We start from the raw sequence: 13,763 nt of genomic DNA, 5'->3' as shown, positions 1-13,763 counted from the left end.
GAAGGGTTCTAAAACACATGCTTGGCGACAATTGCTCGCTTGCCATTTCCCTACTTGAACCATATTCTAAACCCCAACCCTGGACCAAACGCTTTACCTAACCCTAAATAAAATCCAGTTGCCACCATAACCCTAACCCTATATCTTTAATGAAATACAGACTTGATTACATGTCAGGTCAAGAATAGAACTCAAGAAGTAGGAGAGGAAGAAAGAGGAGGAAAAAGAGAAGAAATATAAAAGATTATATAGAAAAGGAGAAGAATGAACAAGAAGAAGAAACATAAAACAGAAAGAATTAGAAGAAAAAAGAGGCAGAGAAGATGAAGATGAAATTGGAGGAAGAGGACACGAGGAGGAGGAAGGATAAGAAGAATGTAAGAAGAACAAGAAGAAGGGGGAAAAGGAAAAGAAGAAGGAGAAGGAAAGGAAAGGAGGAGAAGAACAAGAAGAACAAGAAAAACAAGAAAAACAAGAAAAACAAGAAAAACAAGAAGAAGAAGGAAAGGAGGAGGAGAAGAATAAAAAGAAGTAGAGGCAAGAAGAAAGAATAAACTCCGAAGTAGAGTACAAGGATATTATAAAAGTGCAATAGGGTGTTGCTCTTCAGACACAGAATGACCTAACCAGTTTTAATATGAATGAAAAGCTTCACAAATAAAACTTGATGTACACATCTGGCAAACCATGGCTGCAATCAAAAACCTTTTATTCAAATAGCAATATTTGATTTCATAAGCAGGGCACAAAAATTCTTTCCGCTGGTTTAAATAACACCCCGACACCAGCTGCGGAAGCCATCACCGGGTGAACAAGTTTTGGGGAAAGGCATCATCAGCATTCTATATGAAATTATGGTTAAGACTATTGAGATGTTTGTCAAAGGTTCATACAATCCATACATTGACATTAGGTTTTGAATTTTAAAGAAACAATCGTCCCACGTTTTGCTTATTCTGTAAAAATCTATTTGTTGTTGTTTTAAGATCGCATTTGTAGAGAATCTGCATAAAACCTAATCTACAAAATTGGTTATGTAAAAAGTGAAATCCTTGATATTATGGGACTGTTTAACTGGTAGTGATAATACAAATTTTAAAATCTTGCTGAAATTCCCCTTAGTCTACACTTAGAACCACAAACTCAAATATACATGTATGGGACTAGGTGTTATAAAAAAAGGCTCATAAGTTTAGGCAATAATGTATGCAAGTTAAGTAACCATTTCTAGATTAACCTTCATTATAATAGGCTGCAGTGAAACACCATAGATCTTTGGCCTTTCCATTAAAAACCTTCTAAAGCCTATTTCTTTAGTCTTATACCTGTAGTCTACAGTGTAGACTCTCTGCTAAGAATTATTGTTTATAAAAACTAGACTGTGGAGGGCAGCGTGGGTAGTTTAGGCTTCTTAATATAGTTGCAATTCCTGTATAGCTAGACATTTTCCTCATGCAAGAAATTTTCACAAATTTGCAAGGGTAAACAAATATTGAGAGGGGGTACAAATTTCCAGAAATGTCATGCTGTAAAAGGATTAATTAAAACATAAAATTTTTCATATTTCCCTAAAATCTCTGTAGGGTATATGCCAGAAGACAACTTAGTGCTTCTTGCGACTCTCATCTTTTGTAAGGTCCATAATATTCATGGGCAGGGGTGTTGTTGTTTTTTTGTAAACTGGCGAACTAAATGCACATCTGATATCATTGTCATTGGATAAAAGAAAAGAAATAATCTTTGTATTGGCATGAGGGATTTTTTTCCTCAGTATCATACAATGTTGCTTCAAGATGTAGATTAATTTTAATGTAGGATGTGCCTCATGCAACTCTGGTTAAATCATGTCAGTTAAAGATAAAGACCAGTTATGGTCATGCAATTGCATTGTGAAAGAAACATTGTGGAATCGATCAGAAAAGGTTGATCATCTAGCATATAAGTATTGGTGTGTACTGCAAGGTTCTGGAATCATCAAAATGATAAGAAATTTGGCCAAGTCTTTGTAAAGTTACAAGTACTGTACACAGAAATTTTATATATTTTTGCTGTATGTTTGCTCTGTCTGCTAAGTCTACTAAGTTTGCTTATGTATTATGTGATTCATAATATTCATGATGGAAAGCAAAGAAAAAAAAATATAAAAAATTTTGGGGGCCCTTTTTCAAGTTTGCTTGCATTTAAATAACACTCTTTAACTGTTTTGCATTGAACTCAATGCATATTGTAGGGGGCTCTTTTATGGATTTTGGGGGCTCTTTTGGGCATTTCGGGGCTAATTTGGCCCGTGTATTTTTTCCCCTGATGGAAAGGTAATGCATGAATTTCATTACAGGGTAACACTGAGATGCTATGGGTTTAGGGCAGCCGGGAGTTTTGTGTTTTGTGAAACGACAAACCGAGAAGCGCATCTGGTTTTACTGTCATGAGCTGAAAGAAGGAAATGTTCTTCATATTAGCAATACAGATATAGTTCAAAATATTATATAAACCTGCTTGAAAGTGTAGCTCAAGACTCATGTAGGATGTGCTTCATGCGACTCTCCGATAGTGGTATGGTCCACAGGGTTAAGGGCCGGGTTTTCGTGTTTGGAGAACCGACATAAAGAGGGCGCATCTGGTTTTGCTGTCTTTGGATGATTGTGACATCAAATCACTGAGAAATTGATTGGTTTGTGATGGATTCAATGATTGTTGAATGAGTTTGCATTTACATCTCTGATCCTCTCTCCATCACTCTCTCTCTCTCTCCCTCTCTCTCTCTCTCTCTCCCTCTCTCTCCTCTCTTTCTACCTCCCTCTTTCTATTCCTCACTCCTCATCCCCCTCTCTCTCTCTCTCTCTTTCTATCGTCCTCCCTCTCTGCCTTTCTCATGTTTTCTCACTAAATTCTGCTTCCTTTCTCCCCCTTCTCTCCTCTCCTCTTTATCCCCTTCCCCCTTCTCTCTCTCTCTCTCTCTCTCTCTCTCCTTCACCGTTATATTTATGTACATCTTTCTTCATGTTTTTGTTGATCTGTTCTTGCTGTTTGTTTGTTTGTTTGTATTTGTTTTTTGTTTATGTAAGTATGCACTTTTGCCTTCTGCCTTTCCAGTACTCAGGCCTTCTTCCATGGCTCTTCTTCCTTCTTTATTTAAAACCAAATGTAAAGATGAAAATATAACAGCCCACATTTGACTATTGAAAGAGGATTCATGATAAATCTTTATAAACCTGGGGGCACAAAAGGGGTTAATGTACCCTCAACACCTTCATGACTTTGTCAACTTTTAAGCATTAACTTCACTTTCCCCGAATCCTTGTACCTGACCTCCTTGACCCCACATGACCTCACATGACCATATAATGAACTGCTCGTTGTCCAAAAATAAGCATCAAATAAGTTCAACTACATTGATTACTTCCAAAGACATGTGATTTTTTTCCTCTCTCTTTCGAGATGATTTTGATTGGCACAGCATTTGGCAGAGCCCATTTGCCTGCACCTATTATACCGTGCAATCCCAGTTAAGTCATCAGTCACTGGATCGACCGAAGCAGGAATGCAATGGATATTGCAGCAGTCTTTCTCCCTGTTTCTTCTCCTTATTCCCCCCCTCTCTTATTCACACTCTCCTATTCACACTCTCCCTCCCCTCCCCCTTCTTTGCACTTCTCTTTGCCCCTGTAATTCCCTCATTTCCTGCACTCCTTAATTTCTGTCAATATTCCCCCATTTCTTTCTCTCTATCACTCACTCACTCTCTCTCTCTCTCTCTCTCTCTCTCTCTCTTTCTCTCTCTCTCTCTCTCTTTAACTCTCTCTCTCTCTCTCTCTTTCTCTCTCCCTCTCTTTTCCCTCTCTATCTCTCTCCCCTCCCCTTTTCTCTTGAATTCCCTCTCAACTTTTGTCACTTTTTGTTGTTGTATCTCTCCATTTAATCAATATCTCCCTCTCTCTCTCTCTCGGTTTCTTTCTCTCCCTCAGTTTATTTCTATTCCTCCCTCTCTCCCACTCTCGCTCTATCTCCCCTCTTAATATCTCTTTTTCGTTATGTCTCTCCTCTCATTCCCTCTCTCCTTTTATCTCCCTCCATCCTTTTTTTAAAACTCCCCTGCCTCTGCCTTCTCTTTCAATTTTTTTCTCTTTGCCCTTCTGTCTTCTCTCTCTATCCGCTCCTCCTATCTCATACCTTCACCACCCCTGTGTCTCTTCTTCTCTCTCACCCTACTCACAATGCCCCCTCTCCCTTGCGTGGAGGCGGAATTGTAGCGTGTAGGCTGGGCTAAATTGTTCTTCAAGCATTAAGTCTGATTTGAGAAATATATTCCAAACTGCATAAGGATTCACAAAGGGTTTGGGAATGAAAGTCAGGATTGAATATGACATTGTAATGTAGGGTGGATATTTAGTTGTGTTTATAAATAAGTCATACTTTTTCCACTCTTATGATAACATCATCAGAAACTACCCTACCCAAATCAAATCCTGTCATAATGTTGAATTAATCAAATTGTTATGTATAACTGTCAAGAAGATCATTTTATCTGGAGGATATCTTTAAAGAGAAGGTTTAATTCTGGGAAGAGGTGAAAAATTATTTGTGAGCGTTATCATTGTATTATGCAAGTTTGAAAGAACATGAGATAAAAATGTTCCCTGAAAGGCATGGCTCTTCAAATGCCTTAATATTCTAAATATGGCATGTAACATCATAAAAAATCGGGACAAATTTTATGCCACATGTTTGTGTAGTCCCATATACATCTTTCTGTGGGAGTGTCGTGGTCGAGTGGTTTAAGGCGCTTGACTGGAGATGCGAAGGTCGAGGGTTTGAATCCCGACACGGCACTAATATCCTTTGGCAAGATATTTACCTGCACTTGCTACTCTCCACCCAGGTGTTAAATGGGTACCCGGTAGGATGCGTAAGTTCATATGGTTGGACGAGCAAGTGTGTGCTTGTAAAATGGTGACTGGCTGGAATGCTCCCCCAGGGAGTGAAAAATATGCATACATTGTGTGTAGGTAAGCCTGAATCCGATGACCGAGGTAATAATATATCTGTAAAGCGCTTAGGCACATCGTTGGATTGATGTATTGAGCGCTATATAAACACAGAATATTATTATTATTATTATTACAGTGCTTGTAACTTTACCAAGACTGGGCCAAATTTCTTATCATTCTGATGATTCCATAACCTTACAGTACACACCAATACTTATATGCTAGATGATCAACCTTTTCTGATTGATTCCACAACATTTCTTTCACAATGCAATCGCATGACCAGAACTCAACTTTATCTTTAAACTTCCTGCAGTTTTATTGGAATTGCTCACGGAGGGGAGCTCACCCATAAAGTGTTTATAGTACAAAATACTTTTTCACACCTGAGCTGAGGGGAACGAAAGTAGCTTTCACTTTTAAATTTTATATTAGTGATTTTAACTTGATATTTTTGATGATATTATTCACCGTTGCATTTCAATTCAGCTGTGTTATTAGTCAATATTAATTGACATGATCAGTACAAGAGAAGAAAAATAATTATTCATATATAAAACCTGTTGAATTTCTGAAGACTTGGATATTGCCGGGTCTATTAATGATTGTACTTATAGCATTCATCATCAAATTTTAGAGTTTGATAAAACATTAAGTGCTTATTCCCCTTAGTATGCCAGTTTATATGTAACAGTGGAAAGGACACATAGGCAATTGAGTAATCACTCAAACTCCAAGCTTTGAAATTCAAATAAAATGGAGATTTTCTCCAAGATGTCTTGATGAGGAAAATGTCAATACTGCAAATTGTATGTGCTTGGGAGTGGAGAAGGAGTTGCCCCCTATATGAATGGCAAAAGGAAAAGAGAGAGAGAAGGAGGGAGGGAGAGAGAAGAGAGAGAGAGAAGGAGGGAGGGAGAGAGAAGAGAGAGAGAAGGAGGGAGGGAGAGAGAAGAGAGAGAGAAGGAGGGAGGGAGAGAGAAGAGAGAGAGAAGGAGGGGAGAGGGAGAGAGAAGAGAGAGAGAGAGGGGGAAGGAGGGAGGGAGAGAGAAGAGAGAAGGAGGGAGGGAGAGAGAAGAGAGAGAGAAGGGGGAGGGAGAGAGAAGGAGAGAGAGAGAAGAGAGGGAGGAGGGAGGAGAGAGAAGAGAGAAGGAGGGAGGGAGAGAGAAGAGAGAGAGAGAGGGGGGAGGGAGAGAGAAGAGAGAAGGAGGGAGGGAGAGAGAAGAGAGAGAGAAGGGGGGAGGGAGAGAGAAGAGAGAGAGAAGGAGGGAGGGAGAGAGAAGAGAGAGAGGAGGAGGGAGGGAGAGAGAAGGAGGGAGGGAGAGAGAAGAGAGAGAGAGAAGGAGGGAGGAGAGAGAAGAGAGAAGGAGGGAGAGAAGAGAGAGAGAGAGAGAAGGAGGGAGAGAAGAGAGAGAGAGAGAGAGAGAGAGAGAGAGAGAGAGAGAGGGTAAGAGAGGGGAGGGGCAATGTAAAAGAAGACAACAGAATCCCCCTCAACACTCTACTATTGTCTGTTAGCCTAGTTTTCTTTCTTTTCATCCATCTACTATGAGGAGTAAACAAGAGGGATAGAGAGAAAAAAAAAGAAGGGAGAGGGGAGGGCAATGTGAGAAGAAGATAAGAGACCCCCTTTCTCCCTTTAGCATCCTACCCCTCACATAATAGCCTCATTTTCTTGCTTTTCAGCCACATACAGTATTACTTGAAATAAAGTAGACACATTTCCACCAAGTTACACCAAGGTCTATGGGATAATGCATGTAGCCACGTGTGACACAGTGTGAGACTGTCAACTTTATTCCAAGCAATACTGTATGTGTCTAGAGACCTGTGCCCTTCCCCCCCCCCACCCCCACTCCACCCACCCCCCCCCCCCCTCCAATCCAACACCAGGGCCCCCTTCAAAGGCTGGATCCACACTACACCACTATCATTGTGGTATGTATTCTGGCAGCATTCAACAAAACCCATCTAATCAATTTCCCCCATTTTATGATGATGGCATCTCATGAACGTTCTAAAGGCTCGATTGTCAACAAAACGAACATTGGGAGTGAAAGAACATTCATGAATAGACGTCGTGATGGGCTAAATTGATTGAAAAGAAATCATCATTGTTGCTTTTCCGTAATTGAGTTACCTTTCATTCCAATTATAGGGGGAATTAAATTAGGAGCATGAGACATTTATTTCCGTGCAAAGTGCTGAATTTATGCACATCAGTCATTGACGTAGAACCACGATCGGCCTTTTAGTCCATGGAAAAGAAAAAAATAATGACAAATTAATCTGTTTGGGATTTTAGAAGACAGGAAAGAAACATCATTTATTTAAGTGCTCTTTTTTTATTCTTTGCAAAAATTATTCTGGGGCCTTAATGGTGTTTTTCAGCGCATTGCGATTTATCGTGGGCAGTCGCCCTTTTTTAATTCAGGTTAGTAGAGTGGGCGTGCCATTGGAGGAGGGTTTTCTACATTCACAGAAATTCTTTGCAACAGTAAATAGATATTTCATGATGTGCCTAGCAAAAGGAATTTAATTGGAAAACTCCTAAATTCAGGAGTTTCTCTGCTGAAAGTTTTTTCTTTACACACACACTAGCAAATACACACATCACATGTTCCCAAACTCCTTTCTAAACCTCCCTACGACTCCAATCTCAAACCTACTTTAACTTTCCTTAAATCCCCTCTAAAGTGTTGGGCGCCCCAAATTTGCCAAAAATCTGATGGCAAAATTTCACTAGAATTTGTGCAAATATTCCATTCAAATGTACAGATTGGTTTTGTTTTGTTTCTTTTATTTTAATTTTAGCAGGATTGCATACTTCAGCCATACAGCTGTTCTTCAGCATGGCCGTGAACGTATAAAAGCAATCACAATTTTACAAAGAAACATACATTATAGAATAAATGGCTTACATACAAAGTTAAATAAAACGTACACATACATAATTATGTACATACAGATTAGAAAGCGAGAAATCCAAATGTATCTGCTGATAAATGAATCCAAACGTAGCAAAACTGAACGCTGGTGTTACATTAAAACTTGAAAAATCTGAAATATCCCAAATCAACACATGGATCACTGGCCTTTTGACATGTGCTCTCACAATTCGATCATACTCTCTGAAGCAATAATTTATTTTATACTTTGCTGTTAATTAAAAAAAATTACAAAGTGCAAATGACGTATAAAACCCAAATCATAGTGATTGTATTAATTCTATTTGTTTGATTGTTTTACCTGACTGCTAAATAAGCATGTGTATGATTGTAAGTAATCAAATAAGGGACCGACAGCCTTAAGTCCTATCCGAAAGTACTTGTTAATGAGGATGAATGCCTTACCAAAGGGCACGAGGGTATTGACTTGGTTTCAAACCCAGAACCTCCCATGTACGAGACCCCTGCTCTACCACTTAGCCACCACCCCCTTTCCCCTTAATTAGGTATAGAGATAAATTAACATTTATGAACCTGCCCCCCCCCCCCCCCCCCCCCCCCCCCCCCCCCCCCGTTTCTCCCGCCTATGCTTTCATTCCACCCACATCAGAGCCTGGAGAAGCATTATTCTTGCTGATAATCAATGATAACGATATTTCATGTTGGCTCTAACGTTTTGCCATCACCCCTATCCGTGAAGAGGACAAATTACTGTAAATACACTACTACTTGTACCAAAGACCTACACAGCAGTTTCTTGGAATATGACTTCGGTAGTGATAAATGACTCTGACACTAGGTTATCGTCATCCGCCAAACCAAATGAACATACAGTATTTGATAACTTCTCACTTTCAAGCTCAATTTCGATGCTGTCATCATAGTCCATTTCGGGGTTTGGAATACCGCAATCAAAGTCGTCTTCACTCGAGTAAGAAGATACAGCTAGTTCCTTCATTAGCATACCAGGATCAGTAGTTCTAGTTGCAAACTCATCCTGGTTTATATGATATATAATTACACCAGATGTGTCGTCATAATCGTCGTCACCGCTTTCATGGCTTTCACGATCTCTCTCAAAGTCGTCACCCCGCAATGAAGTGCTGTTCGACGTTCCACAGGTGCTCCCATTTGAATCGAGGAAATACTGTCGTCTCATTAGGGCGCCCTCTTGATCAGCACCACCATCAGTGGTCTCAGTTAGGTTTGAGTTTGATGCCTTTGTTTCTCTCGTGACGCATATGAAATCAGAGGCTTCCTCGCGAATCAATGCCTTCGTGACTGCAGAATGAAATTCATTTCTTGGGACTTTTGTTTTAAGTGGACAACCCGGAGCCGTTGCGACATGGTCCCGAAAATGCATGTGACGCGGGACTCGTGGTTTGGCCAAAACCTCACTACAGTTGTTCCCATCTCCAAGATCTTGTGTCAAAGCTGTCAATGAACCATCCCTGTGCTGGACACTTCCAAGGCCGTTGCAAAAATAGGAGTGCTTTACAACGCGTTTGCTATGAAGCACAGGATTGTTCCTCAGTCGTTGTTCAGTATGGTCCTCTAGAGGGGATGTTTGAGTGATTGCTTGCCCCAAATCTTCACGTCTCCGGGGTGGCGGTGGGGGAGGGGCAGGTTTAAAGTCCTGCGATGCTAAACGTATGCGATGTCCGGACAGAGGATGGTTCCTATTGGTTTGTACATGATTGGTGTCAAAGTCTACAGAAGGGGATCTTGTGGGAGAAGGTCTCATAACCAGACCGCTGTTGATATCCTGGTAAATGACTGGTCTCGCACGAATAAATTTGTTCCTGCAATGCTGTCCACACTGTTGCTTTCCTGCTAAAAAGACAACTACGGCCAACAACAGCCAAACAGTGATATAGACAGTGTTGGTAGAAGAGAAGAATTGGGAAGTTCCTTTGTCTTGCATGGCATTGTTTTGACCGCACGCTGATGACACTCCTGTTTCCCTGTTTACATCACCTAACGTTGACATAGTCGGTGCATTTGTAGACATATTACCCTTGGTCAAGATTTTGGGCGATGTCGTCTTTGGGATCTCATTTGCAGGAGGCGTGGTCGTGTCACCTAACGTTGACATAGTCGGTGCATTTGTAAACATATTACCATTGGTCAAGATTTTGGGCGATGTCGTCTTTGGGATCTCATTTGCAGGAGGCGTGGTCGTGTCACCTAACGTTGACATAGTCGGTGCATTTGTAGACATAATACCCTTGGTCAAAATTTTGGGCGATGTCGTCTTTGGGATCTCATTTGCAGGAGGCGTGGTCGTGTCAAGGTTCAACGATGGATCACAAGGGATGTCGCTTAGCGGAATGGAACTCAGTCGACTACCGTTTATGTTTGCGCATCTTACTCCTATGATGTCAACAAACGACATTGGAACACTTTGAATGCGTTCTTCTGTAATGAGCTTATGTAACCATGTTATCCTGCAGTCACATAGCAAAGGATTTTGGGTAAGACGCAGTTTGAATTCACTGAATCGTTTTGGCAGCACATCACGAGAAAGTGTTTGCAGAGCATTTTCGCCAAGATCAACGAAGGATAAGTCTTTGCCGCCAAATGTATATGGGCCCACAGACTCCATTGCGTTGAATTTTGCATCAATTGCTACCACCGAAGGAATGGAACTAAAGGCATCAGAATCTAGACGAACAATGTTGTTGTGGGAGATATTGAGGTGCTTTAGGGATAGGAGGTCTGTAAAATATGACCCTTCAATATATTTAAGATTGCAATATGCAAGTATCAGGTAGCGTAACTCTACCAAACCTTGAAAAATGCCTCGATGTAATAGAGTTCCTACCGGGTTCCTGGACATATCCAAGAACTTCAGTGAAGGGACAGCCTTTAGATGCAATGCATCCATTGATGATTCATTTCCACATGTCAGCGGAATATCAAGATCTGTAGGCCCACCCCAATAGCTGTAGTTGGACTGTCTTTTCTCTATGTTGGAGATATTGTTCCAACTCATGTCAATGAAGCGGACATTATTGAGATCGGCATTCCAGTATTCCGACAGAGAGACAATTTCATTATTTTGCAGATCGAGGTGCGTCAGCATGCGAAGACCGGCGAAGGTGAACCTGAACAGATGCAAAATTCTGTTGTTGTTAAGGTAGAGTTCAACCAAGGATACCATTCCACAAAAAGATCTAGGCTCTATGTGAGAGATCTTATTGGACTGAAGTGTGAGTCTTACCACTGACCTCAGATTGGAGAAAACCCCTTTGCGGATTGTTGTCATAGAATTATATTGTAATGTTATTTCTGCAAGACCTTCTAAAAACTGGAATGAACCTTGATGAATTCTCCTAATATTCGCTGCTTGTATATCAATCCGGGTCAGGCGGACCATGCCGGAGAACAACCTTGGCTGCAGTTTCTTGAGTTTATTTTGGGAAAGCTGAAGTGTCGTCAGCTTACCAAGATCCCGTCCCCAACCAACCTCAACCTTCCTGATAGAATTGTTTCCGAGTTGCAAGTCTAAGAGGGCTGTTAGGAAACTGAAAGAGCCTTTCTTTAAAGTTTTCAGATTGTTATTTTGCAGGTCAAGATACTGGAGGTGAACCATACCCTCTGTCCAGTTGCTCTGTAAGCGATTGATTTTGTTATTTGACAGGTTTAAGGATTCCAAGCGTGTAAATAAGCACCAATTGGTTCGACCGATGGAAGAGATTTTGTTATCGGATAAGTCCACCAGAGAGACATTGTCAGCACCGTCACACCATCCTGGTAACAGGATTGTGATTTCGTTGTGACTCAGAAGGATACTTTTTAAGTTACCGAGTCCTACAAACGTTGTGTTATGCATGGCTGTAAAAAGACTGTGATTCATTGACAATCTATGAAGGTTGATGAGGTCCTTCCCCAGGATGGCCTGGAGATTCGGGATCAAGTTGTTATCGAGGGACAGAATCGTCAAAGAAGTGGCCCCTTCATCAATACGATCGTTTTCCAAGTTCACGGTTGTCACCGACGATGGGATTGTGGGTATGCGATCAAGATTCCTTTGATAACAGTCCAGGATCGTGGCACCATCCCAAAGGCAACTGTCGGGTATGGCCGTGGCATCTTTTATGATATGCAGTGTAACCACTGTCATTAAAGCAATGTGTAGATAATACATGTAACTCTCCATCATGGCCCGTCGTTGGGGTTAATTTAGAAGATGAGCTCACTAAGTTCCCTCAAGTCAGCGGCAAAATCTGTAGATTGATGGTACAATTGATCACAAAAAATTACTTCAGTTTCGGCTAATTTTTCATTTCCAACTTATGACTGATTTCTTTTACTAATAAGCAACAACCGCTGGATCCTTCCATGCATTTCTGTTTTCTTTTTCTTGATAATGTTTTATCAGTCATAATTATGTCTGAAATATGCGGGTATATTTTTTCTTTCAAGGGGGGGGGGGGATATGTTTACTTTATATGGACAAATACACATAATTTAGAAACTGAAAAATTGCCAATTGTATTCGCGACAACATACCCCCTCCCCCTTCCTCCCTGACATATTGCCTGTACGCCTTTGCTTGCATAATTACTGGTATTAAAATACTGAATATACACGTAGTAACTATTTTGAAAATGCATTAGTTGTGTAATCGTGGTAGGCTTACAAGACGTGTTATGTCAAAATATATGTAACTATATGCTTCAAATATCATAGCATTTTAATTACAAGACAACATAATAAAATACTAAGTTTTGATGACTAAGCTGAGATTGTCCTCATACAAGAAACGCATTGGTCTAAAGACATAGAGCACATAATACGAAATGAATGGAAAGGTACAGCCATCTTCAATCATGGCACAAACAACGCACGAGGTGTAGCAATTTTAATAAAAAGACAAAGTGAAATTAAATACTTTTCTGAATATAACGACCAAAACGGGAGATTCCTCATCTTAGAATGTCTAATACATTCAATTAAACAAATAATTGTTAATATATATGCTCCTAATGTCCATAAGAAAAGAGAGATTTTCTTTAAAAGTGTTTATAATAAATTGAATAAAAAGTTCGATTTACAAGACCTACAAACACATTTGATTATAGGCGGAGATTTCAACTGTGTGCTGAATCCAAAAATAGATACCTTTAACGTAAAAAGCAAATACAAAACTCCAAGTTTTTATGCCTCCGCCACCGAAGGTGGTGCCGGAGGCATCATGTTTTCGGGTTGTCCGTCCGTACGTCCGTCCCGTTTGACCGTTATCACAATATCTCAAGAACCATTTAAGATTTAAACTTAAGACTCGGGAATAATATTTATCACCATAGGAAGACGATCTGATTAGATTTTGGAGTACGTAGGTCAAAGGTCACAGGTCACAGAGGTCAACTTATGAAATTCCTTGTATTGAGTTTGTTAGCGCGATATCTCAAGAACCATTTGAGATTTAAACTTCAAACTTAAGGATAGTATGTATCACCATAGGAAGACGATCTGATTAGATTTTGGAGCACGTATGTCAAAGGTCAAGGGTCACAAAGGTCAACTTATGAAATTCCATACATTGAGATTGTTATCATGATATCTCAAGAACCACTGGAGATTTAAACTTCAAACTTAGTGATAGTGTGTATCACTATAGGAAAACAATCTGATTACATTTTGGAGCACGTAGGTCAAAGGTCAAGGGTCATAGAGGTCAACTTATGAAATTCCATACATTGAGATTGTTATCATGATATCTCAAGAACCACTGGAGATGTAAAACCTTCAAACTTAAGGATAGTATGTATCACCATAGGAAGACGATCTGATTAGATTTTGGAGCACGTAGGTCAAAGGT

General features: G+C 40.2%; 2 protein-coding genes across 2 annotated transcripts; both read right to left on the bottom strand.

The window, feature by feature from the left end:
- Positions 1-8,519: 8,519 nt before the first annotated feature.
- Positions 8,520-10,995, bottom strand: LOC105438041. The gene has a single exon (XM_030982121.1). It carries the CDS (start codon positions 10,929-10,931, stop codon positions 8,679-8,681), a length of 2,253 nt encoding a protein of 750 aa, XP_030837981.1. The 5' UTR covers positions 10,932-10,995; the 3' UTR covers positions 8,520-8,678.
- On the bottom strand, positions 10,993-12,062 carry LOC115922496 (insulin-like growth factor-binding protein complex acid labile subunit). The gene is made up of 2 exons (XM_030981428.1): positions 11,097-12,062; positions 10,993-11,043 (listed from the first exon to the last, which is right to left on the bottom strand). Exons 1-2 carry the CDS (start codon positions 12,060-12,062, stop codon positions 10,993-10,995), a joined length of 1,017 nt encoding a protein of 338 aa, XP_030837288.1.
- Between the last annotated feature and the right edge of the window lie 1,701 nt (positions 12,063-13,763).

Source organism: Strongylocentrotus purpuratus, unplaced genomic scaffold (genome assembly GCF_000002235.5).
Source record: "Strongylocentrotus purpuratus isolate Spur 01 unplaced genomic scaffold, Spur_5.0 spur5_scaffold_12, whole genome shotgun sequence".
NCBI classification, from domain to species: Eukaryota; Metazoa; Echinodermata; class Echinoidea; order Camarodonta; family Strongylocentrotidae; genus Strongylocentrotus; species Strongylocentrotus purpuratus.
Note: the sequence above shows the minus strand (reverse complement) of the source record. Positions and strands in the feature narration are given on the sequence as shown.

Bases quoted from the DNA above. Each gene is read 5' to 3' on its own strand.
- LOC105438041 (XM_030982121.1), bottom strand. From the start codon at position 10,931: ATGAGTTGGAACAATATCTCCAACATAGAGAAAAGACAGTCCAACTAC.
- LOC115922496 (XM_030981428.1), bottom strand. From the start codon at position 12,062: ATGACAGTGGTTACACTGCATATCATAAAAGATGCCACGGCCATACCC. The intron at 11,044-11,096 runs GTATCCTTGGTT...GCATCTGTTCAG, and splicing joins CTAGATCTTTTTGTGGAATG to GTTCACCTTCGCCGGTCTTC.